We start from the raw sequence: 26,246 nt of genomic DNA, 5'->3' as shown, positions 1-26,246 counted from the left end.
ATGCCCCTCCGGAAGCACCTGGCACGTGGAGAATATGCCCTTCCCGGGAAGGTGGACATAACCCCAGCCAAGGGCGCAGCTGCCTGATGCCTTTTAGGGCCAAGCGCCCCCTTCTTGTTCTGTGGGAGGGCAAAGAGAGGGGCGGACTTGGGCATCTGGACCATTCTGCCAGCCGGGAACCCCCTCCGAGGCCCCCTGCCGGCAAGGTGAAAAGGTGGAAGGTGACCGTGAAAGGTCCTTGTTCTGGGCAAAAGCAATGAGCTGGGACAAGAGAGGGTCAAAAAAAGGAGGGAAGAGAAACGCCGATTTGAGGAAGGGGAAGACACCACCTTCTACCTTAACGCTATGGGACAAACTGGGCTCCCTGGTCCCTTCAGGTCGGTGAAGGGCTCAGGATCTGGGCTGGGGGTGCCACTCACCGGTCCCACGGCCCCGTCCGCCTAGCGTGCAGTCCCCGCCGGGCCGACTGGAAGGGTGGGTGGGCCGTGTGAGCCGGCGGGAAGAGCACGGGAGGGCGGGCGGAGAGGGGGCGGGAGCCGCCGGGGAGGAGAGCGAGCCGGGATAGCCGGATCGCCCCCGGCCGGCTGCGGCTCGGGCTAAGTGGCCGGCGCCCGCCGGCTCCTCCCCTGGGGCGGGGCGCGCGCACGCGGCGCGGCGCGCACGTGGTCGGCCCGGGACGTCGGAGGTGGGTGGCGGGTTCCTCCTGGGATGGGGTAGTTTGAGACCCCGGGGTAAATGATGGTGTTATCATGGCCTCCCGTGTTCTTGAGGAAGAAACGCGGGAAGCACGGTCTCCCGGGTTCCCGAGCGCTCCCAGGGCTCGTTGGGTGGAGGTTGCCGCCACCGAATCTTGCGCCGGCTCCTCGGACCTTCACCCTGATAAGGCCTCACCATGGGGTCGGAGGCGCCACAGTTAGGCACCCCTTTCTCAGATCTGTCCATGGTCATAGCCCGAGAAGGCCTGGGCTGGAGAAGCCCAGCATACCGAAGGAAAGGCGCGCCTGCCTGGGCAGGGGCGTGCGGAATCTGCTGGCCCGGAAACGCAGGCTGCGCCGCGTAGGGCCGGAAGTGCCTCTTGGGAGGCGGAAGCGACCGGGTCCCGTAGGGGTGTCTGCACGGCCACCGCGCGAGTCCCTCGGCCGCGGTTTCCCGCGCCACCTGGGACAGGTGAGGTAAAAGGGCAGGCCACCGCTGAGGCGAGCGACGGTCAGCAAAAAGACTTTTAAAGGACATTCGATTCGGGTCACTTACGGTGAGAAACTGATGCAGGTCATAAATCGGGCACAACGTGTGCTACCTCCTCCTTCAGTAATGGTTCATGTTCGACCAACAAACGTGTTCTTCCAGTGTGCCACTTAAGACATTGATATGGGGCAGAGAGGTATTTTATATCCTGTTTTTTTTTTTTTAAAGCCGCCAGCGCGAGTACGTGTTGTGTATGCGGTGAAGCATTCTGGCAACCTGCGCCTTCACCTTGTGCAAATACGGCTGGCTGGGGCTCAGAAGGGTTCCTCATGTGTACCCCGATCCAAACTGTACTCTGCAATGGAAATTCCTATCTGACCACGACGCCATTCTCACTATTTAGATTCCAGGTTCACCTTTGTGTTTCTTTTACAGAAAAGTTAAAGCTTTCTACTAGTAATTTCATACTGTTGGTCTGACATGCCTGTCCTACAGCATCAGTGTTGGCTTCTCTCCACAATTCATGGATGGAGAATCACAAGTCCTAGATTCTGCCCCTGATTTGGTATCATTAGGACCTAAAGTTCTGCTCTGAAACCTGGGAATAAGAGTAAAATCAACTTAGGTACATATGTACCTAAGTTTCACGAGAATGTTGCTTTTCACAAATCCATTCCTTTGGTCTTGTTTTAACAGGAAGAAAAAAAATGTCTCAAAAACAGATGAAGGAGGCTTTTGTCAGTAACCTCAATGGAACTAGCGTGCTGGAAGTGACCCAGGGCTTATGCTTTCCTGCATTCTGTATCCTGTGTAGAGGGCTCCTGATCATTTTCTCACAGCAGTTGTGTTCTTTTTCACATAACTGGAAAATTCGATTCTTCACTGACTTTGTTGTCTTAATAGTTCCCTTGGTGACCACTTTGACTGTTTTGTCTTCATTTATCTTCCTGGAGCATCTCATTGTAATTATTTGTGGGGCAGGGCTGTTCTATCAAATATACCAGAGGAGGACTTGCTATGCTAGAGTGCCTGTCCAGAAAATCCTTGAAAAATTCTTGAAAATCAGTCTAGAATCAGAATACAATCCAGCCATCTCCGGTTATCGTGTAATTAACAGTGCATTTACAGCTGTTGCTATTTTGGCTGTGGACTTTCCACTTTTCCCCAGGAAATTTGCCAAAACTGAGCTGTATGGAACAGGGGCAATGGATTTTGGAGTAGGTGGATTTGTTTTTGGGACTGCAATGGTTTGTCTAGAGGTCAGAAGAAAATATTTGGAAGGATCCAGACTTAATTATCTTAGAAAATCATTGTACTCTGTTGGGCCATTACTCTTCCTAGGAATAGCACGATTAGTCACCATAAAATCCATAGGCTATCAGGAACACGTAAGTGAGTACGGCGTTCACTGGAACTTTTTCTTTACCATAGTGGTTGTGAAATTGATAGCAGCACTGCTTTTGATTATTTTCCCCCTAAATAAATCCTGGATTGTGGCCATTAGCATTACTGTGTTATACCAGCTAACCCTTGACTTTACTCCGCTAAAGAGTTTAATTTTGTATGGCACTGATGGTAGGGGTACAAGGGTTGGTTTATTAAATGCCAACCGAGAAGGAATAATCTCTACTTTGGGTTATGTGGCAATACACATGGCTGGAGTGCAAACAGGGTTATATGTGCTTAAGAAGAGAACATATATCAAAGACTGGATAAAGGTAATGTGTTGTCTTCTATTAGCAGGTATTAGCCTCTTCATATCTCTCCATATAGTTCAAGTAAATGTAGAAGCAGTATCTCGAAGAATGGCCAATTTAGCCTTTTGTATATGGATAGTTGCTTCTAGCTTGAGCCTTCTTAGTTGTTTATTACTGAGTGATATAATTTTGAGTTTTGCTAAATTTCTAACTAAAGGGACTCTAGTATCATGTTCTTGGAAACTTATTGAGTCACCTGCTACAAATAAAAAGCATTCTGAGTCTCTGGTCTCTGAAGCTGAAAAAAAGGAAGCCAGACTTTGTTTAATCACAGCTCTGAACAGAAACCAGCTAACTTTTTTCTTGCTATCAAATATTACAACTGGCCTGATTAACATGATGGTGGATACATTACACAGCAGTACTTCATGGGCCTTATTTGTGCTCAGTAGCTATATATTTATCAACTGTTTAGTTATATATGTACTTAATTTGCAAGGTAAAATTATAAAATTTTGGTGATCAATAGGGGTAGGCTATATCTAGATTTGGCAACATTATTTTAATGGGGAAGAACAGATAAATGTGAAGAAAATGTTTTTAGCAACCCAGTCCTAAGCATATTTTATTATTAGTCAATCTCCTATACCAATCATGATGCTTTTTTTTTGAAATGGGTTCTTTTTCCCACTCTGCCTGACTGCTTCATGTTAATGTATCTCAACATTGTATTAAAAAAAACCAATAGAGAAGAAAGAGCTTTGTTACTTGTTAGAATTTATTAAATTTATTTTAAAGAAATTGTTCACAGTTTTGATATTGGAAGATTTGTAAAGTGGAGAGGATTTTTACTTGCCATCTTATATCACCATATATACCACTTTATATTTTTTATTGTATTTTATAATGTTTTCATTAAATGTCACATTTACATTAAGGCATTTCAGTATGAATTGTCAGCACTTTGCTGCTCAACTTCAGTCTTAATAAAGCCTAGGAATAAGAAGCAAGTGTTTAAAGTCAAATGCTTACAGTCAGAAAACAACTAACTGCTCCAAAGAATAGACTGAATTGCATGATGTAGTTTACATACATAATAGCCACAGTTTTTTTTTGATACCTGTTTTGATACATTTATTTACTTTTTATTTTTGTTGAGACAAAAGTTTTGCTTTGAGCCTAACTTATTTTAGCCTACTCTGTGGTAGGGATACAATGATAAAAGCACAGCTATAGCATGGTGATGCATGCCAATAACCCTCGTACTTGGGAGACTGAAGAAGGATCACAAGTTCAAGGCCAACTTGGCCTACTTTGTAACCTGATCCCGTCTCAAAAAATAAAGCACAAACTTCCTGATTATCTTGGAACTTGCAGTCTAGTAGGGGAAACACATTAATCTTAAAAACTGTTAAATCATGAAAAAAAAAAGCTATCACAAATCAAGAACCCATCTAATAAGGAGTCAAACTTTTCTCCACAGATGGTAATTTTTTGAGCCAAAGCTGATGGCATGAATGTATGAATGGGGTATGCAGAGTGCAACGGTGGTAGGAGACACAGTATTGTAGGTAGGATGAATCTCAGCAAAAGCCCTACGTTGGGAGGGAAACAAGTATATCTTAGAACTGAAGGCTGAAATGCAGAAAAATGAGGGGGTGTAGGTAATAAGCTGGAGAGGCAGGCAGGGGACAGATCAGACATACCTCATTTATGTTAAGGGGAAGGAGAATCTGCAAGGTGAAAGTCCAAGTACTTTCAATTAGTCTACTACAAACTATGGCTACATTAAGGTTAATACCTACTTAGAGATGGATTCATTTAAGAACTCCAAGCAGCCCGGTGCTGGTGGCTCATGGCTGTAATCCTAGCCACTTGGTAGGCTAAGATCAAGAGGATCATGGTTCAAGGCCAGCCTGAGCAAATAGTTTGAGGGATCCCATATCCAAAATAACCAGAGAGAAATGGACTGGAGATGTGGTTCAAAACGGTAGAGCTCCTGCTTTACAAGTGGGAAGCCCTGAGTTCAAACTCAGTCCCACATTAAAAAAAAAGGCTGGGCACCGGTGGTTCAGGCCTATAACCTAGCTACTCAGGAGGCAGAGATCAGCAGGAGGACTGTGGTTCAAAGCAAGCCCCAGGTAAATAGGTCACATCACAAGACCCTATCTTGAAAAACCCATCACACAAAGAAGGGATGGCTGAGTGGCTCAAGCAGGCTAGCAAGTGTGAGGCCCTGAGTATAAACTCCAGTACACCAAAAAACCAAACAAAATTAAAACAACCTCTAAGTAGATCTTTGAACCTGCTGTTCAAAATCTAAAATTTAGGATTGCAGGCTTGGCTCAAGCGGTAGAGTGCCTGCTTTGCAAGGGCAAAGACTTGAGTTCAAACACCAGTCCTACTAAAAAAAAAAACAAAAAGACTAAAAATTAAACCCACAAAAACTTTAGTTTCCAGTTCGAATGTTCAACATATATTTTAAATGGGCAACCAAACAACAACAACAAAACACTAAAAATTTGACTTTAGTTCTGTTTTTCAAGTAGAAATCATAAATAGCTCATGGTCAGAATGTTTGTTATTTGGTAACAACCTGGATTATTTGTGTAGAGCAGGTGGAGTCTCCACTCTCTGATACTAAGTTGTAGATTTTGCTGTTTTAATTAGTTGTCTCCAAATTAGTTATTCTTTGTGGTGCTGGGGAATAAAACCCTGCATGCTGGGCAAGTGTTTCTACCATACTCCCAAGTTTGTTTTTAATATAAACGTTCATTGTTAAGTGTAACTATTGCCAGGAGCCAGTAGCTCAAACCTGTAATCCTAGCTACTCAGGAAGCAGAGATCAGGAGGATCAAGGTTTGAAGCCAGCCTGGGTAAATAGTTCCAGGAGACCCTATCTAGAAAAAAACCCTTCACAAAAAAGGGCTGGTGGAGGGGATCAAGGTATAAGCCCTGAGTTCAAGCCCAAGTACTGCAAAAACAAAAACAAAAGAAAGTAACTATTATACTAGTTTAATTTGTTAAATTGGTGGCTAATTTAGCAATAAGGTGGCACTTCACATTTGGAGTTAAATCTATTATTAAAAGGAATTCTCCCCCTAAAGAAATCAATATGCAAAATAAATAGCTGTGAAAATAAAAACCAGATTTTATTTTCAATCAACAGTAAGACTTTTGAAATGTAACCAATAAGATTATAGAATGTAAATTTTGCATAACCAGGAAAGGGTAATTGGTTTTCTTGCTATATCACAGTGCCAATAGTGCAAAATTTTTTTTTATTTTCATTTTTCTTTTATTATTCATATGTGCATACAAGGCTTGGTTCATTTCTCCCCCCTGCCCCCACCCTCTCCCTTACCACACACTCCGCCCCCTCCCTCTTCCCCCCCCCCTCAATACCCAGCAGAAACTATTTTGCCCTTACTTGCGATAAGGAGAGCAGAAGAGTTCAACCATATTGTTTCATTTAGAAAAAGTAATTTAAAGTTATCTGCTGACTTAATGAATATGTTTCCTAAATGGTCTGTTGCATTTTGTCACTAGCTGCTCCTTCATATTTTCTAGATCTTAAATGTCTCTCATTTATGTTTCTGCAATTACAGACACTGAATCGTAAAAGAACAAAGTGGAGTTCAAACCCTATTGCAAAAAAATAAATAAATAAAAACAAAGTGTACTATTTTTTCCATCTTCCAATTCTGAAAGTCATGTAAGCTAATAAAATGCATTCCCTAAAGACAGAATTAGTATGCAAGGTTCACTCTGATTTGTCTCTATTTTACAGAAGAGAAAGATCATTCAGCAACGATTACTGAGCTCTAACATATCAGGTATAAGTGCAAGTGATATAACCAGAAAATAAGACAAAGTCCCTGCCTTTATGGAGCTTACATTTTAACTTGTGGATATTATTTTTCCTTAAAAAATACCTAAGGGGAACCGGGTGCGGGTGGCTCATGCCTGTGATCCCAGCTGCTTAGGAAACTGAGATCAGTAGGATCAGATTCAAGACTAGTCCTGACAAAAAGTTTAAGAGATGTCATCTCAACAGGAAAAACTGGGAGTGGTGGCACCTGTCTGTCATCCCAGCAATGTTGCTGGCCTGGGCAAAAAGTGAGACTTCATTTCCAAAATAACCAGAGCAAAAAAGGGCTGGGGTGTTTCTCAAGGAGTAGAGTGCCAGCCTAGCAAAAGCAAAATCTTGAATTCTAAACCCCAATACTTAAAAAAAAAAAAAAAAAAAACCAAAAACCTAAGGGGAAATTTTTTGGGGGGGGGGGGTGTGGTACAGGGGTTTGAACTCAGGGCCTCATGCTTGAGGCAGGCACTTGAGCCACTCCACTACCTCTGTTTATATCTTTAACTGACAAAACAACGTCCCATTGTCAGCTCATGAAAAAGAAAACCCAATTTACAGATTCTTCGATTTGAACAACTGATAATTTAAATAACAATCTGCTACTGATTTTACTACCTCATCAAACAACGTGGTTATTATGGAAAAGACGATATTGTAATCAAGTATTTTCTTTGTATCTCTGTTCTTTGATAGTAAGTGATGTGTGTTCAGTGATTAATTAAAATTAGCAGCTATGATTTGAGTGTGTCAGTCTCACTGTTCTTTACCAAACATAATCCAAAGTTTAAAAAGGCTTACCGTAGGCACATTAATTGATGGTAGTCTTTATGAGGTACTTCTAAATCTTAAAAGCCAGAGTATTCTTTTTTCTTACATGGTTTTACATGAAACAAGATTCCCTAAAAATGTCCAAATTTTTAGTACATACTGTTTACTTTCCAAAAGCTGCATGCCTACTGGATTTAAGTTAATGATCACACTGTTCCACTCTCTTTAACATGGCCAAAATACTTACTAGATAATCACATCTTTGGGACTGAACAATGGTTCTTCCAGTTTATTATGTCACCCACCCTAACAGTGACCACACAATGACATAAGTCAGCATGGCTAAGGATGCACTATGGGGTTTTTTGTTGTTGTGGATTTCTAAGACTTCATGTGATGACCAAAATACTTTTTAAAGGTCAGCAACACAATTCTAGCCTAGCCTATTCTTCCAGGAAGTATTACTCTGTGCTTAAGATTAGTCAGTTATAAGAGCAGTAAATGAATTTATCCTGAAAATCATAAAGATTTTCATATGCAAAATACTTCCCAACAACATTTTGGCTTTACAGTAGGCCTCTAGACCCTTCAAGGTGGTACATGAGTACCTCGGAGAAGGCAGAGTGTAGAGAGACTGTCTTTATAGCAGCTCTGCCTCTCAGGAGATCGTCGGAGGGAAGGGCCTTTGACCACCACCAGTACTTTGCCCACGGGAGTCGCTAAGTTAATATTAACTCACCCCAATAAGTTCCTTTGGCAAGAACACCTGCATAAGCCACTGTCCAGTTTTCTATTTGCCTCTATTGTGACCAAGAAAAACTATCAGCACACGAGTACTTTCCATTCCCCCAGAGGAATCGCGACGCAGTCCCAGCTCGGGAAGCAGTTATGCGGCTGGCTCCCGGTGAATCAGAGTGGCAGGGCCCTTTGCTCCTCCAATCTTCGGGTCCTGGAAGGCGGTCTAAGTGGTGTCAAGTGCCTGTAAACCAAGGCCAGTTTGTTTCAGCTCCCCCGCCCTCACTTGTTCCTTTCCCTCACTGACCCCGGGAGCCTCAGCTCGTCACCACTTACCCAAGTCCTCCCCGGGCCTGGGTCAGATCGGCTTGGCTCCCTGAACCCCCTCGGACCTCGGGACAAGAGGTTCCTAGCTCGGCGCGAGTGGGGACTGAGGCTAATCCTACTTAGTCCTCCTTCCCCAGCTTTATTTTGGGTTTGTTTGAATAAACTCAGGGGAGAGCGCAGGTCACGCGAGCGAGATTACCCAGGGAGCACCCCACATTCCCAGACACCAGAGAGAGGGACCCGCAGTCTCGCGAGAAGACGCAGGGCCCCGCCCGGAGCTGTCGGCCCCTCCCTGCCCCACCCTCCCCATGTCCTCCGCCCTCCCTCCCCCACTCCCCGTGGCGCGAGCGGCTGACTGAGCTTGGAGAGGAAACGGCATTCGCAGCCGCGCTCCCGCCCAGGCCGGCCCTGACGCGGGCCTCGTCAGCCGGTAAGGGGGAGCAGAGGTGGGGGTCAAGGAGGCGACCGAGAAAACGGCGAAGGTCAGAACCGAGAGCCCTCCTCCGACAAGGGTGAGGATAGGGTCTGAACTTGCCCCCACCCCCGACTCCGCAGAGCTGAGGCGGGGCCGACCCCTCCCAGGGGCGGGGTCGCGCTGGGCAACTGCAGCCCTGGGGACCGACTGGGCGGGGCGCGCTGAGGAGGGGAGAAGGGGTCAGCTGTGGGCTGAGGACGTCCCTGCGGCGGGAAGCCGGGAGTGGGCTGTGGAGGCCGAGGGTGGGGCCCTGGAGCCGGGACTCCGGTGACGGGCGGGAGAGCCCCCGGGCCGGCGGTTCCTTTTCCTCCTCTCCTTTGGACCCTGACTGGGAGGCCAGCGGGCGGGTGGAGGGGTTGGGTGAGAGGGAGGGAGAGAGAGCAGCGCGAGGGGGGCGGGTCCTAGCGCTGCTGGGCGCTGATTGGCTGGGCGTGTGTGAATCGGGTGATGGGAAACGCAGCGCGGCTCTCCTGTCCTCTCCTGCTCCGCGCCCTCCCCCTCCCCCCCGCCGTGGCGAATGTGCTGCGCGGCGGCGGGTGCTTACGCTCGCGGGGTTTGGCTGTTGCAGGCAGTAGCTGGGAGGAGGCGGCAGCGGCAGGAGCGGCAGCGGCGACGGCGGCGGCGGCAGCAGCAGCTGGGAGGAGGTGGTGACGGTGGCAACGGCAGCGTCGGGGACGATGGCGCGACTGGTGGCAGTGTGCAGGGACGGGGAGGAGGAGTTCCCCTTCGAGAGGAGGCAGATTCCCCTCTACATAGACGACACCCTGACGGTGAGCGGGCCGGGCCGGGCTGGGCCCGCTGCTCTCCTGGCAGCTGTTTCCCCTCCTCCCCCTCCCCCAGGCCGAGCGCTGCGCACTGGAGAAAGAGTGTGTTGCAACTCCTAGGCGAGGCCTTCTTCTCTCTGGCAGGCCCCACAAACTCGCCTTTGCAGTGGGTCTCTCGGTGCCCTCGGCCGGCCCTGCGCCCCGCGCCCCAAGCGCACTTTGAGCCCCTCTCCTCCCGTTTCGAACCCTCTCCCTTTCCCCTTTCCCTTTGGGGGACGCTGCTTTTTGCCAGGGCACGCGCCTGGGACAGTGGTTGAAGGCTCTTGGGTGTCGAGGGCCTGTGCCGTGCAGAAACCACCTCCCCTCGGGGAGGCTTAATTAACTGAAAATGTCGCAGCTGCATCGCTCCCTGTGTATTTTGTGTTTTAATGCTGTAGCTCTCACTACATAAGCGTCACTACGGAGGACAGGGTGACATGCGCTTTCACAGTAAGGATTCCACCGAAATGATTCGATTTCGTTGGAGGTAGTCTCATACTGCCTAGAACATTAAAGCACTAGAAACTACTGTGATGCTAGGCCATGACTCTTCAAAATGGGCTTTCTTGGCATTAATTGTTCAGTAGTTTACAGGTAGTCTTTTTGTTTGTTTGTTTTTGAAGCCAAATGCTCGAACACGTAAAAGTACCATAAAAAGCTGATTGCTCATCTTGAGGGTAACGACCCGGTCTTGGGTCGTTTGCCCCGCTTTTTTTTTTTTTCCTTAAAGAGTTGGTAGTAGTATGGCATTGCTGACCCTCTACCCTGTGTTGCTGTACTATTTCCTTTAAAAGGAAATGGCAGAAATTTGAATTGAACCTGAACAGGAAATGAGTGCAGTTGCTTGCCACTATTTTTTAAGAAGTGAAATGAACCTTTGCTGAACATCTTTTGAAATCTGCATTTTGTTGATGCTGAAGCTGTGAATTATGTGCTTGCCTGATGTGGTAAGGTGTGGATAAGTCTCTTCCTCTTACACACCTTTGGCTTTTTTTTCTTTTTTTTGCCACTCAAGGGCAGTTGATCAATTTTCTTCCTGAGTTTTTTTTTGCAAATATCTTTTGAAGGTTTTTACGTTTATTATAAAATGCAAGTCATTGTACAGATGCCAGTCTGCCTTACTTTTTGTCAGTCTCAATTAAGACTTGATTGAGTTGCAGTACTAGAAGAGCTATTGAATTTATGATTTATTTTGTTATAACTATTCAGGCAAAAGCATGTTACTTGTTTTTAAATGGGAAAAGGTAGAATGGTTTGGCCTGACATAAAGTAGATAGAATTTGTGTTCATGCTTTAGAAATTACTTGTATGTCTTGGTTATGATTTTTGCACTTTTTACATTACAAGTATAATGGACTAGTAAAGTAGGTAAAAAGACAAACCACTAGCACTCGTCAAATTAATGCTTTCTTTCTCAGTGTGAAAACTCTATATAGGAGTTCGTTTGTTGACACTTTTTTCTCTCTTACACATAAACACTTCTAAAGCTCATAATTTGATATTAACCTTTTTTTGTACCAGAATGGCTTTGAATTATTTTTTAAATCCTATAAGTTTGCATATACTATTACTTGAGTATATAATATCAAACCACAAGTAAAACCAGCATGAATTTGAGTATTCACAAGATTTTAAGATGCTTGTTCTTTCCTTACACCCGTATAACCACCTTTAATGTGAATGCAGCATACTAACATGCCTGTCCTATAGCTACAGCACTTTAAAATGGCCAGTGTATCTATGTTTGATTTTCCACAATGATGTAAATTTCCAAAATTTTTCATAGAAAAAGATGTAACCTTGCACTGTGGTTTAGTATGGCTCTTATTTTGCACTGTACTAGGTGGTTGAATTTCGCTTTTATTGTATTATGGACATGTGACCAAGCCAAATAAAATTTAAGCATACTTAAATATCTCAAAATAACATTTTATTTAAGAAAAGGTACAGATTTTCTCTGCTTCTGAATGGGTTTTTATCATTAGGGAATGATGGAGACCTTTTGTTACTTTGTCTTGGAAACTTCTGCAAAGTCATTGAATGCTGTCAGTGAATGAATGTTAATGAAAATTCTTGTTAAGGACTCAACATATTTAGGGAGACACGTTTTTTCAGGACTGTTCTACCAAATACCACTTAAAGGAAGAATGCAGAACAAAACACCTGTTGGGAGGGAAGAGGAAGGAAAAGATAACCTAAGGTTTATGCTCTGCACTGGCGCCTTGATACAGTTTGGTGGCAGTATGTGCCTGAAGTTAACATTTGGTTTGATCTGTGTTTCTAGGGTCTAGAGGGTAGTGCATTGAGGAAACATTGTGTGATCTTTATTTCAAGTACATAATTTTAGACTCCTGTTAGCTGCTAGATGTTAGTCTGGTTACAATGTTTACAGTTTACAAATTTTATCATTTTAGTAACATGCTGAAAACTTTAGCTTCAGTTAAAACTTGCTTTGCCGATTTTAACCTGGTGGGTTTTTTTTTTTTTTTTTTTTTTTGGTGGTATGGGGGTTTGAACTCAGGGCTTCACACTTGCTAAGCAGGCACCCTACTACTTGAGCCACTCTGCCAGCCCTTAACTTGGATTTATAAAATGAAATTAAGAAGCTTCATGCTCAAGGCCTTGGGTTCAATCCCCACCAACCTGCCTCCCCCCCCCAACAAAAAGCTTTATGAGAAGAAACCTCCTTTGTTATATGTCATATCCATATTTGAAAGGTTCCTATAGTAGCTTAGTGATTTCTGAACAATTAAGTCCAGTACTGATGTTGGTATATTCGAGAAAAATCACAATTAAGTAAACTGGTGGATTCAGTGTTATTAGAATTATAAAATAGCTGATAGAAGAAGTGCAAATTTTATTTTAAGGGATATCTTTGAAGAATTACAAGTTTTTAAGCAAATAGCTTTTAAAAAGAATAAAAATATATACTCCTTAAATTCTGAAAAATAACCACAAAACAAAGAATTACCCTTAGTCCTATGCCCCAAAGATAGCAGCATTTAGTATATTTTTGTTGATATTTATTGTCTTTTGTAACATTTTATATCTTGCTTTTTTTCCCACTAAATGTAAAACATTTTGTCTGATTAGTCTTTTTTTTTTTTTTTTTTTGAGGTGGGAGTCTTGCTTATGTTACTGAGGTTAGTCGCAAACCCCTGGGCTAAAATGATCTTACTACCTCAGCTTTGCAAGTGCTGGAACTATAGTAGTGCACTACTGCTTCTTGTCACTCTTAGACATTTTTGATCACTGTGTTATACGTTGTATGACATTCCAAAGTATAATCATCTTGCGTGAGGCTCTAGTTTTTGCTATGAATAATACTATGAGTATAATGGTTGAATCTTTGCATTAAAATTTTTTTCTCAGTCTTTCAGAAGTAGAATTGCTGCATTGAAGGATAAGAACGTTCTGCAAAGTTGTTGATACATATTGTCAGATTGCTACAGTATTTCTTGAAAACAATTTACCCTCCTAATTTAAACCTATCTATATGGACTAGAAACAGAAGAATTTTCAACTATCTGAGTCTTTACTGATAATAAATAGCAGATCTACTTAGGGATTAGGAATTTAATGTTTGTGAAAAGTTTAGTATTCAGTGTTTTCTTCCAGCTCTTGATTTCACATTTAATTTAGCAAGGGTGATAATAAAAGTGGCTGTGTGGATGAAGAAGCAAGAGTAAAACCAAAGTGATGAGAATTTTGATAAATACCAATAGTTTTGGGTAGAGCTTGTGAGAATGGACTAAAAGCAGGTTTTTTTGTGGTCAGGAGAAACCAGGACAGAAACTTAAGTGAAAGTGGGTAATGGATTCAATAAACTTTATAAAGCAGTAATTGCTATACAATGACTCGTTCTGTTTTTGGCTAGCTGTGTATAGGCAACCTCCTTATGGAGGTGAACACTAATGATTCTCTGTGAAACCACACCTAAAGTACTTTACAGGACTGTCTTCCTTTAGGTAACCTAGAATCTAAGATTAAATCAAGGAAGTGGTTTTAAAGAACGGAGGAAAGTAGGGCTACTAGCCTCTTTGCCTCTCCCCCCCCCTTTTTTAAAAGTTGTTATCACTTATAAGATACTAAACAGCATATAATGATTGATCAGAAAACAGGTAAAAAGCCATTGTTCAAAATGTTTAAAAGGCAAGGAAAGAGTAATTTCAGGCAGCCTGTGGCCTGGGTGGTATAGAATAAATTCAAGAGGAAATTTAGTATTATCCAGCCCAAGAAGACATAGTAACAGGTTAGACTTGTACATTTATAAAGTTGGGTGAAAATGAAACGATCTGAATTAATTAATTAATTTTGGTAGTACTGGTGTTTGAATTCAGGGCTTTGGGCTTGCTAGATGGACTCTACCACTTGAGCCATGCCCCCAGTCCTATTTGCCATCTTGGGGAGTCTCTCTGACGTGCTGTCTTCCTGTTTAAACTGCATAGCTGGATCATGGATCATGGGCCACACCACCATTCTGGGCTTATATGTTGAGATGGGATCTTGATAACTTTTTGCCAGACTGGCCTGCCAACAACCATCTTCCTCACCTCTGCCTCCCTAAGTAGCTGGGATTACATGTGTGAACCACTTGCACTTGGCCCTCTGAAATTTTTTAATTTTTAAGAAAGGATTCCTAAAACAACTGTAATTTTTATTTTTTACCTTATTTATTCTTTTTTATAGTACTGGGGATTGAACCCAGAATCTCTCATGTGCTAGACAGGGCTCTACAACTGAGCTAGCATCCCCAGCCCTTTTTTTTTTTTCTTTATTTTGAGACAGGATCTCATTAAGTTGCTCAGGCTGGCTTCAAACTTGTGATCTTCTTGCTTTAGGCTCTGGAGTAGTTGAGTAATTGTAATCTTTTAAAGGTCAGCTGGTAGGTCTCAGTGTTGGACGTGTTCTTTGACCTTTGCTTATTTTATTTTATTTTTTTTGAGGTACTAGGGATCAAACTCAGGACTCGGCATAATGTATACTAGACGGTCACTTTAACACTGAGCTACACCCTCAGCCCTGCTCTAATTTCTTTGTGGTACTGGAGTTTGAACTCAGGGCTTCATGCTTGCTAGACATTTTATCACTTGAGCCACATACCACCCTAGCTTTAATTTTTAAAAGAATGGTGGATCAGAATAAAATAATTCACTGAGTCAGAACATAGGATTTTATCTAAGATCCAAGCTGTAGAGATTCTCTGTGTGTGTGTGTGTGTGTGTGTGTGTGTGTGTGTGTGATGAGTGAGTGATGCTGGGGTTTGAAACTGGGGCCTTACACATTCTAGGCAAACTCTACCACTGAGCTACATCCCCAGACCATGCCAGACAGACTTTGATTTTGTTGAAGAATGTTTTTTAATTCTTCCTTAAATTGATAGCTTTGATTTTTTTTTTTTTTTTTTTTTTTTTTTTAGCACTGGGGTTTGAACTCAGAGCCTCATGCTTGTGGGCAGGTGCTCTTACTGCTTGAGCCACTCAGCCAGCAATAGCTTTGATGTTAAAACAGTATAGACAATTGTCTTAAATATTTTGTTATTGTGGCAATTGGTATGTAGCAAGTTGGTATATATTTAGCTGGGTGCTGGTGGCTCGCGCCTGTAATCCTTGCTACTCGGGAGGCAGAGATCAGGAGGATCTCAGTTTGAAGCCAGCCTGGGCAAATAGTTCTCAAGACCCTATCTCAGAAAAACCCACCACTCAAAAGGGCTGATAAGTGGCTCAAGATGTAGGCCCTGAGTTCAAATCCCCTAGTACCTAAAAAATATATATATATATATATATATTTGTATCAAGCAAATGAGAGCACAAATGAAGATATTAGTTGCTTAAATGGTAGGTTTGGAGTAACCTGTATTGAGTTACATGTCTTTAAAAGTTTATCCTATACCTTTTGTTCTGTTTTTGAGACAGGGTTTGGCCGTGTAACCCAGGCTAGCCTCGAACTCAAAATCCTCCTGTCTTAGCCTGCTGGGAGTCCAGGCATCGGCCACCACACACTGCATATCCTACATCAACAGTACATACCTATACCTTTTTAATTTTTTTTAAAGCAGTACTGAGATTTGAAATCAGGACCTTGCAGCTTGGTAGGCAGATGAGCTACCAATTGAACCATGTCCCCAGATCCCTCCCTACACCTTTTTAATGGCTTGGTAGTTGTATTTCTTTAAAAAAGACTTTTGTGGTGTTGGAAGTTGGAACCCGGGGCCATTCAGCCTGACAATTACATTTCTTAGTATCTTAAGCTCTATGCTGGGGGTGGCATCAAACCCAGGACTTGTGCATGCTAATTGCAAGCACTCTACTACTGAGACATATTAACTGAGTCCTATTAACCATTTTTATTTTCAGTTTTCTGGAATAGGATTTCTAATACCAGGATTGTTAAATGTGCTAGGTACAGTGGGTCACGCCTGTAATCCAGCTTTTTGGGAAGTGGAGATGGGGAGGATCATGGTTTGAGGCCAGCCTTGGCAGAAAGCGTGATTGTGGTGGAGTTGCACCTATTATTCCAGCTACTCAGAAGATAGTAGTCTAGTCCTGCTGGGGCAAAAATTTATGGCTCAAGTGGTAAAGCATTTGCCTAGCAAGTACAAGGCTGAATACAAACCCTAGTACCACCAAAAATAAATAAATCATAGATTGTGTTAGCTACAGTAAATACAGTGGAAAATGCAAATTTAGATATTTTGCCCATTTCAGTCATCCTCATCAGATTATTTGGAGATACAGCATTAGACTAATGACTTCAGTTTTACTTGGTAATGTTGGGAAAAGGTAATAAATGAAAGCTACATTAAATGTCATTACAAGGACTAGTACCTTTTGGATGTAATAATGAGAAGACAGAAAAGTAGAAGCAAGATAGTGGGATTGATAAACCTGAAAATTGGATAATTGATCCTTAAGCTTGTGAGATTTGGACATTTTGTCTATATGTGTACAAGAAGAAACTTCCAGAACAGTAAAACTTCTCAGTATTGAGATGGAAACATGTTTCTGAATATGGAATAATGATTATAGAATTCAAAGCAGAGAACACTTGGGCTGGCGGAATGGCTCAAGTGGTAGTGCGCCAGCCAAGCAAGTACAGGACCCTGAGTTTAAACCCCAGTAATACCAAAAAAAAAGAATACTGAGTTTGCTGTGATTGTAAGTAGTAAATGCACATTGTAATAAATTTGGAAAAGATAGTAACACGTAAGGAGAAAAGTCATCTATTGTCCCACTTATCTAGAGATAGCCACTATGTTTTATCTTTTTATAAGATAAAGTATGCACATGCAAAAATATGAATAACTGTATCTGTGGGTTTTGATGTGAAGCATAGTAAAGTTCTCTGGATTGTTAAATTGGTGTTTGCATCATTGTCTATCGTCTTAGGATCCAATTGTCTCCCTACTTCACATATCCAGTATTCTTTCCTTATTAAATCAAGACAAGGTCTTATATTTACTGTTTACATCTCCCTTGTTATCAGTGAGGCCTCACTTTATTGTTAAAACAAGCACGCCTTAAGTCTCATTTCTAATGTGGAGAGAAAAGAATGGTCACCTCCATTAAAGAAGCAGGTCTTCATGATGTTGGCTGGAGAAGGCCACGGTCAACCAGGTGGGGTTTGTATGTTTGTTTATTTTTGGTTTTGTTTCTGTTTCAAATGGGTCTATTTATCTTGACTTTATTCTTTGAGTATGTAGTCATTTGAGGCTCTTGTCATTTTGAAATAATTGATCCTAATACAGTATGTTTGATATCTTTAGTGTTGTTTTAGTTAAGATGCATGTGTTTCTTTATTTCATTGTTTTTGAAGGAACATTTTTTTTCTTTGCATGGCATCTCTGAAATGGGTTTTTTTTGGGAGAGGCACAGTACTGGGGTTTGAACTCAGTGCCTCATGCTTGCAGGCAGGCACTCTACTGCTTGAACTGTAACTCTAGCCCTTTTTGCTTTAGTTATTTTTCTAATAGGGTCTCATTTTTATGCCTGGACCGACCTGGACTTCGATCCTTCTATTTATGCTTCCAGAGTAGTGGGGAGATTACAGACTCATGCTACCACACCCAGCTTTTTATTGGTTGAGACAGATTCTCTCACACTTTTTGCCCAGACTGGCTTCAAACCTTACTCCTCCTGATCTCCACCGCCTCAGTAGCTTTGATTACAGGCGTGAGCCACTTTGCCTGGCTAGGATACTTAATTTCATGACATGTTACAGTTTAAGTGGCTCTTTTCTTAATCATATATAACTGTGGTTCTTGGGGACAGGTTTTTTTTTTTTGTCTTTTTTTTTTGGTGCTGGGATCGAACCCAGGGCCTCACGAATGCTAGGCAAGTGCTGTACCACCAGGCCACATCCCAGCCCAAAATACTTTGGACCCCATTTTTTTCTTTTGTGGTACTGGGATTTGAACTCAGGGCGTCATGCTTGCTATTCAGGCACTCTACCACTTGAGCCACTCAGCCAGCCTATAACTGTGGTTCTTAAAATTTGTGGTGTCACAGATTAGTGAAATGCACTAATTAACAATTCCTATCAGCTGACATCGTGAAACATCTCCCCCACCCCCACCCCCACCCCCCATGGGGGGACTCAGGTCGTTCGCTTGCTAGGCAGGCACTTGTGTTGGGTATTTTCAAGATAGAGTCTCTTGAACTATTTGCCTGGGCTGGCTTTGAACTACAATTCTCCTGATCAGCTAGGATTAAGTGTGAGCCACTGGAACCTGGCTCTGAAACATTCTTGAGGTTTCTATCCCTCTTCCTCTGGTAATGAATTTGATGATCATGTAAATATCTCAGGGTACCATTTTTTGGTTCATAATTAAGGTAAACATTTACGAAGTGCCAGATACTATTCTTAGATACATAGTTTTGTTTGTTTCTTTTGGCAGACTGGAATTTGAGCTGAGTGCTTCATGCTTGCTAGGGAGGTGCTCTGCTGCTTTGGTCACACCTTCAACCCTTTTTGCTGTCTTTATTTTTGAGATAGAGTCTTGCATTTATGCCTGGACCAGTGTGGACTGCGATCCTCCTATTTATGCTTCCCATCATAGCTGGCATGATCGTCATGTTCCACCATACTTTTTCCGTTAAGTCATGTCTGGAACTTTTTGCCTGGGCTGGCCTAGAATGGTGAGCCTCCTGATCTCAGTCTCCTGTGTAGCTGGGATGACAGTCATGAACCATCTGTTTTGTTTTGATGGTGCTGGGGGTTGAACCCATGGCTTCCTATATGCTAAGAAAGCACTCTACTACTGAGCTATAACCCCAGCCCAATACATACATTTTTTTTTTCAAGTCATAACAATATTGGACCTGGCCAAGTGGCTTTTTTGCTCAGGTACTGAAGAGGCAGAGATTGGGAGGATTGGGGTTGGAGGCCAGCAGGGGCAGAAAAAGTTAGACCCCCATCCCAAGAAACAAGCAGCAAATAAGCTGAGCATGGTGGCACGGGCGTGTAATCCAAGCTACTGTAGGCAGGAAGATCAAGGTCTGAGGTCAGCCCCTAGACAAAAGGACAAAAATGCAAAAAACAGACCCTCTGGAGCTAAATCAAAAAGGGCTGGGTAGTGTAGCTCAAGTGGCCTAGGAAGTGTGAGGCCTTGAGTTTAAACCCCAGAACTGCCAAGTTAGGATTATTATATTCCATAATATGAGGAATTAACTAAAAGTATCAGGCTATTTCATTTATCAAGTGCTAGTATTGACTGTTACACCAAACCATTTTAAAATATAATTTAATCCTTCATGAAATAGATGTTAGAAATTATTTAATCTTAATTAACAAATGAGGAAATTATGAATCAGACAGGTTATTTGTCCAGAGTTACTACATAAGTGTTAAGTGATAGAGCTTGGATTTCAGCTCATGTCTGTATGATCAGTGTTCTCACTACTGATGCCTACAATATTCTAACTTGAGAAACTTGAGTTTTTTTAAAGACGCGTGTGTGTGTGTGTGTGTGTGTGTGAGAGAGAGAGAGAGAGAGAGAGAGAGAGAAGGGGGACAAACCTGGCTTTAGAGGTCTTTTTTTTTTATAATTTATTTTTATTTATTGTCATATTATTGTATTGGGAGTGCCTTGTGACATTTATAAAAGTTCTTAGAATATATCATAGTTGAATTCACCCCCTCATCTTTCTCCTTTCTCCTTCCATCCTCCCCCAGAGGTTTATTTCTGTTCTAGGAGTTTATAAAATAGCTATATAATATGTTTGAAGAGAATAAAATGTTTGATTTCTGTTCTTTTTGCATTTTAAGATGGTGATGGAATTTCCTGACAATGTGTTAAATCTTGATGGACATCAGAATAATGGTACACAACTAAAGCAGTTCATTCAGGTAATAGTTTCTAAAATCATTGTTATCAGTGGTGGCTGTGTATGTTTTAAGAAATAATTTAAAATGTAGCTATAAGATTTTTTTTGGTGGGACTAAGGTTTAGTTCTGAATTAATTTTCTTTTACCTAGGTACTAAGATTGCACTGAAATTGCTTTCATTTTTACTATTGCTGTAGTGAATACAGTTATGTACCTGATTTATGGACTTGGCATGTGAAAGAGTATTGGTGGTGTTGTGTTCACACTTCACATGTCCAAACGATTTTGATTTCACTAAGCCATCATTCCTGGTTTTTAAAGATAGCATGTGCAACTTTTTATTAAGAACTTATTGAGGCTGGTGGTGTAGCTCAGTGGTAGAGTGCTTACCTAGCATTCACAAAGCCCTGGATTTGATCCCCAGCACCACAAAATCAAAACCATTTTTTTTCCGTGTAATTGTTTTGTTCAAGTAAAAAAAAAAAAAATGTGAATTCTATATTACAAATCTGATTATTATTTAATTCCTGAGAACTAAACTTTATATTCTTAAGTTTACAATATATAGCTAAGATATTAGAAAGTAACTTCTTGGTTTATTTCAGAACTCTATTTCTACTTTTAGAGAAAACTTTGAATGAAAAGTTAATGGTGTAAAAGTGGGAAAATGCTTCTTTGTAATTATTTTACTTTCCTATTTTTGTTATATCTGGAAATATTAATTGTAGCATAACTCTTAATTTCTTCAGGTAGAAGTTACTTACTAGAGTTTTGCCCATTTTTCTACAGCTATGGTTCTCGGTCATTTTTCTACCTTGTCATAACCAACAGATAACATTCATATGCATCAACATGTTAGTTACTCATTGCAGGCTTCTACATAGGTAAGATAGGTCTTGTTCTCTCCTACTAATCTGTAATACACCTGTCCATACCTCCAGGTTGAGAATTGCTGCTCTACATGCTCACCATCCTAATTTGGCTCCTACAGCTAAATGTAGTGTTTTGTTAAAAAAGTTGAAAAGAGGACTGGGGCATGGCTGAAGTGGTAGAGCACTTGCCTGGCAAGCATGAGGCCCTGAGTTTTAAAAAAAAAAAAGAAAGCTATCATAAACCTGCATCATGAATTTATTCTTTTTTATTTTCTTTCCTATTTTGAGTGATCGTATTAGGCTTAATACTCACTTGACTAGTCCTAAATTTCCAGGTGTAGGTTTTCTTTTTTGCAATGCCAGGGCACGTACTACTTATCCCTGGCATTGTAAGGAGTCCTTTACACCCTAGATTCTAGAACAGCAGGGTTTGTGGCACAAACTGAGTATAGCATGGACATGGCTATACTTTGCCTTTCTGACTCAGTTGCAGATTAAGGTGGCAAGCCCTGCACAGGTTGAACTTTTTGTACAAAGATAGGAGCCAGTAGTGGTGAAAGAATAATTTACTATGTTAAGGATTTGTTTTAATTTTTCTTTCCTCTTTCAGCGACATAGTATGCTTAAGCAACAAGATCTAAGTATTGCCATGGTGGTAACATCGCGTGAAGTCTTGAGTGCACTTTCTCAGCTTGTCCCATGTGTTGGTTGTCGTCGCAGTGTGGAGCGTCTCTTTTCCCAGCTTGTAGAGTCTGGAAATCCTGCCCTTGAACCCCTGACAGTAGGGCCCAAGGGAGTCTTATCTGTAACTCGAAGCTGCATGACTGATGCAAAGAAGCTTTATACATTATTTTACGTACATGGGTAAGTGTAATTAAGTAGGAGAAATGGTTTTGTTATTTATTTTTTTTTGGTACTGGTGTTTGAACTCAGGGTCTTGACCATGAGCCGCTCCACCAGGTTTGTGAAGGTTTTTTTGAGATAGGGTCTTGCAAACTATTTGCCCAGGCTGGCTTCAGACCTCTATCCTCCTGATCCTTGCCTCCTGAGTAGCTAGGATTACAGGCATGAGCTACTGGCACCTGGCTTGTTGCTTTTAAATTACTTGGTGACAGTGATAGCATTTTTCCTAAATTTGGTTGGGCAAAGATTGAGTCCAGTTAAACAGTTTTATTGAGTAATTTCTAGTTTCTACTCTCATGTGGAAAGGGATACAATAAGCAAATATATAATTTTTCAGGTATAAGTTACAAAGAAAAACCAGTAATGGGGATAGCGAATGAGTGGATAGAATTAATATGAAGGGTAGTCAGGGAAGGCCCTTTTGATAAAATGACATTGGGTATGGACTCTAGTGAAGTGAGTGAGGGAAGCATGTAGATACCTGGAAGAAGGCAGAGAAGGAATAGCAGGCACAAAGATTAGAGGTTGACATTTTCTTGGCATGTCTTAGGAACAGCAAGGAAGCTATTATGACTGGAGCTAGATGAGTGAAGGGAACAGTAATGAAAGATGAGATCAGAAGAGTAATAAAAGGAGCCATTTGTGATGGCACACACCTGTAATCCCAGCTACTCAGGAAGCTAAGGCAGGAGGATCGGGAGTTCAAGTCTAGCCTGGGCTACATAGCGAGACCCTATCTCAAAATATAAAGGACTGGGGATATAGCTCAGTGGTAGAGTGCTTGCTTGTCTTGGTATTGGGAAGCACTGAAAGAGAAAAAAGAGAAATGATGAAAGGTCCAATCATGAATTGTATTATAAATCATCCTGAGGTCTTTTGTTTTTACTCTGAGTAGGTGGGAATCTTTGAAAGGTTTTCAGTAGATGAGTAACATAGTATGACTTAAAGTTTGACTTACTATGATCTCTGTGTTGAAAATAAAATGAAGGGGGTGCAAGGGCAGGGGTAGAAGCAGAGAAACCAGCTGTATTTAATGATCTGTGGGAGAAGTGATGGGTGACTTGGACTAACATGGTGGTCATGGAGGTAGTGAAAAATTGTAAGATTTTGAGGAATGAGCCAACAGGATTTTTGTATAGATTGATGATTCTTAGATTTGTGGTCTCAGTCCGTTTACTGAAATTGGCAGGACTGAGAGGAACAGTTTTTCAGAACTCACTTTTGGATGTGTTAAGTTTAGGTACCAATTTGGCATCCACATACAGTTAGGAGAGATGGCCTAGAACTTTAAATTTGTGGCCTAGAGCCATAAATTTGTGTCATTTAGTAAGGATAAATAGGAAAAGAAGTCTGAAGACCAAACCCTGAAGCTCTTCTGTCTGGAGGTGACGGTAAGGACTTTTGCCTGAGAAAAGAAGTTTTGGAGGGTTTTTGAACAGAGGAATAACATAATCTGATACTGTGCTTTAAAAGAATCACTCTAGCTGCTGAGTGAAGCTTAGAATAAAAAGGAAAAAGGTGGCAGCCAGGAAGCATTTAAGAAGCCAACTGTTGGCAATTCTATTGCAGTTGACTAAGTTAGAGATTGATGGGTTGGGCAAAGGTGATAAGAAGTGATAGAAAGGCTGGCAGAGTGGCTCAGGTGGTAGAGTGCTTGCCCCTAGCAAGCATGAGGCTCTGAGTTCAAACTCCAGTACTGCCAAAAAAAAAAAAAGATAGGATTCTAGATATATTTAAAGTTAGTTGATAAGCTTTGCTGATTAGTTGGATATAGGGTATATGTAGTAGCATTAGATATTTTATATTGCATTAAATTTCTTTTGATGGCTCCTCATCAAGGATATTATGTATTTAGGAAATATTTGAGCAAGGGAAGATGATGGCTAGGATTCATGTAACAATCACTGAAATATTGGAGTGCCAGGTATACTGCTAGATCCTGGATAAGTGAGACATAGACAATCTTGGAAAAGAGCTCATTTTTTCAATATTTTAACAGACTAGGAAAGGGAAAATAAATAAATAGACACTTTTGGGGTAGAATTTGAGAAATTTTCAGAGTAGGTGATGTGTCTGTAATACTTTACACATCTCATGAAAAGACAGTAAATAGAGATTTTTAAAATTTGAAAGAAAAATGACTGTTAATTAAGCCTTTAATGGTTGATTTTTTAATAGGTCCAAGCTAAATGACATGATAGATGCTATTCCAAAAAGTAAGAAGAACAAGAGATGTCAGTTGCACTCCTTAGATACACACAAGCCAAAACCTTTGGGGTAAGTAGAATTGAATGCCAAAATGCTTCACCATTATTAAAATTATAAATGTTAATCATATTTAGTAAAAAGAATAAATACATTGCTAGCTTTAGTTGGTTGCACTCTAAGTCAAAATAAATATTTCCCCTGGTGCTGTAGGCTTTTTTGCATTCAGAATATGTAGGGTCTGTAGATTTGCTTTTTAAGTCTTTTTTCCTTATATTAAATATGTTTTAGAAGGAGATTGAGATTTTTGTATAAGCTTATATACCTAATGTTAAGGTTCTCAGTGTAGTGATCTATAGCTGCAATGTAAAAATTATTTTTGTCTTTCTTGTTTCTAGGTCTCCCTAATAATTTACTTATAGGATCTTAAAAAAAATTAGAAAGCCTTGAATCAGTTCTGGAAATGTATATTTATGTAACTAATTTGCAGTTTTCTTCCTGGTTATGTGCTGTACTGTCCAATGCTGATTTGCCCCATCTCCTGGCATAGTGCCACAGTTGTCTCTTACAGAATCGCTTGGAGGGTAGGGTGGGCATGACAAGGAGAAGCCATGGGGAAAAACATATATATATGTGCATTTATATATTTTTGGTATTACTGGGGATTGATCTCAGGGCCTAAAAATTGCTAAGGAAGCACTCTAAACTTGAGCCATGGCCCAGTACAGAGCCATGTGATATGAAGGGAGTTTCTAAGAAGTAACTTTTGTTTTGGAGACACTAGGATGATAAAAAACTATACTTCTGAGTTAATTTTTGAATATCTCAATATCATTGGCACCAATTTATCATGAAACCTATCAAACACAGAAGTAGATTATACAAGTAGACTTTTTTTTTTTTTTTTTAAATGTGGTCTTGCTGTGTTGCCCAGACTGGTTTCAAATTCATGCATTCAAGTGATCCTCCTACCTCAGACTCCTGCGTACAACTAGAGACTATACAGTGACTACACAGTGACTCTCCCCATCCTCCCATGTATGTTTTTTTTTTTTTTGGCAGTGCTAGAGTTTTTACTCAGGGCCTTGTGCTTGCTAGATGGGTGCTGTAGCACTTGAGCCAGTCTGTCATCTCTGAAGTGTTTTAAAGCAAGTTAGAGACATCATGTTATTTTACTCCTACATACTTCCATATGCATCTGTAAATATAAGTACTTATTTTTCGTAACCACAATGCAATTACAAAACCTAACAAAATTAACTATGATCATCTGATACTTAGATTTTTCTTATTGTTAAATGTCTTTTTACATTGGTCTATTTGAATCAGGATCCAGACAAGAACCACATATTGCATGATACCTAAACTTGGGAGTACTCTGAAACCAACAGAGTTGGTTTAGATTTGGTTTAGTTGGTTTAGTTCTGTATAGCCTAAAGTAGCTCCTAAGGAAATTATTATTTCACATTCTTGATTGATTATATTCTTAGAGAAGTCTTCACTCTAAATGCAGAGTTCAGTCTGATTTTCTCATTAAAAAATGACCTGTTGGGTGAAGGCACAGAGTAGTATGGTGTAATAAAAAAAAAAAAAAAAAAAAAAAAAAAACCTGCCTTCTATTTTTTTGTTTCTTTGTTTTTTGGCCAGGGATTGAACCCTGGGCATTGTGCATGTTAGGCAAGTGCTACACTTCAGCCCCTTCATGCATATTGTTCATTGAGAAACTTAAATAAAAGCAACATGTATCCCTACCCCTACCTCTACATCTTAAGCATCTGTACTCATTGCTGCCTTTAAAGACCATTCCTTCCAGTTTTGCTCAGGATCCCATCTACTGTCATTCTCCAGTAGATAACTGCTTTGTCAGTTACTACTTTTATTTTATAAATAACTGTGTTCTCCTATCTTTCAGTTTATAAACAAAAATCAAACCTCCACAGACTTGACATTCCCCTCAAGCTATAACCTCACTACATAGGACATCACATGTTTTTAGAAGGTTATTCTCTGAGTATGGAATCAGTATGAATGGAGTTAGTTGATCTTAAGCAGTGTTTCTTAACTAAGATAGCTTCAGTTATTCCT

General features: G+C 41.1%; 3 protein-coding genes across 18 annotated transcripts in view; 2 read left to right on the top strand and 1 right to left on the bottom strand.

Moving 5' to 3' along the window:
- Positions 1–613, bottom strand: part of Myo19 (myosin XIX) — a 34,258-nt gene extending 33,645 nt beyond the window's left edge. For 2 of the 7 annotated variants that reach the window (XR_012438672.1, XM_074046319.1), the window contains exon 1: positions 420–610. The gene's annotated coding sequence lies outside the window, so the exon portion shown is untranslated. Of the gene's footprint in view, positions 1–419 lie in introns of all 7 variants that reach the window. The other 5 variants (XM_074046322.1, XM_074046321.1, XM_074046310.1 and 2 more) reach the window with 3 other exon arrangements.
- Pigw (phosphatidylinositol glycan anchor biosynthesis class W) lies at positions 13–5,319 on the top strand. Of its 5 annotated transcripts, none has more exons than XM_074046325.1 (2): positions 13–377; positions 1,882–5,319. In XM_074046325.1, the coding sequence occupies exons 1-2, from the start codon at positions 257–259 to the stop codon at positions 3,402–3,404; spliced, it is 1,644 nt and encodes a 547-aa protein (XP_073902426.1). In that variant the 5' UTR covers positions 13–256; the 3' UTR covers positions 3,405–5,319. The 5 variants fall into 5 exon arrangements, with proteins under 5 accessions (XP_073902426.1, XP_073902428.1, XP_020026691.1 ...); XM_074046327.1 differs by lacking the exon at positions 13–377 and adding an exon at positions 649–685; XM_020171102.2 differs by lacking the exon at positions 13–377 and adding an exon at positions 693–1,167.
- A 3,551-nt stretch (positions 5,320–8,870) lies between these two features.
- Ggnbp2 (gametogenetin binding protein 2) overlaps positions 8,871–26,246 on the top strand; it is a 36,872-nt gene continuing 19,496 nt past the window's right edge. For 2 of the 6 annotated variants that reach the window (XM_074046324.1, XM_020171085.2), the window contains exons 1-5: positions 8,903–9,089; positions 9,621–9,822; positions 20,122–20,202; positions 21,664–21,917; positions 24,135–24,233. In XM_074046324.1, the coding sequence (XP_073902425.1) occupies positions 9,730–9,822; positions 20,122–20,202; positions 21,664–21,917; positions 24,135–24,233 (527 nt within the window). In that variant the 5' untranslated portion in view covers positions 8,903–9,089; positions 9,621–9,729. Of the gene's footprint in view, positions 9,090–9,620; positions 9,823–15,717; positions 17,472–20,121; positions 20,203–21,663; positions 21,918–24,134; positions 24,234–26,246 lie in introns of those variants that run through there. The other 4 variants (XM_074046323.1, XM_020171089.2, XM_020171090.2 and 1 more) reach the window with 4 other exon arrangements.

This window comes from Castor canadensis, chromosome 11 (assembly GCF_047511655.1).
Source record: "Castor canadensis chromosome 11, mCasCan1.hap1v2, whole genome shotgun sequence".
Classification (NCBI taxonomy): domain Eukaryota; kingdom Metazoa; phylum Chordata; class Mammalia; order Rodentia; family Castoridae; genus Castor; species Castor canadensis.
Note: the sequence above shows the minus strand (reverse complement) of the source record. Positions and strands in the feature narration are given on the sequence as shown.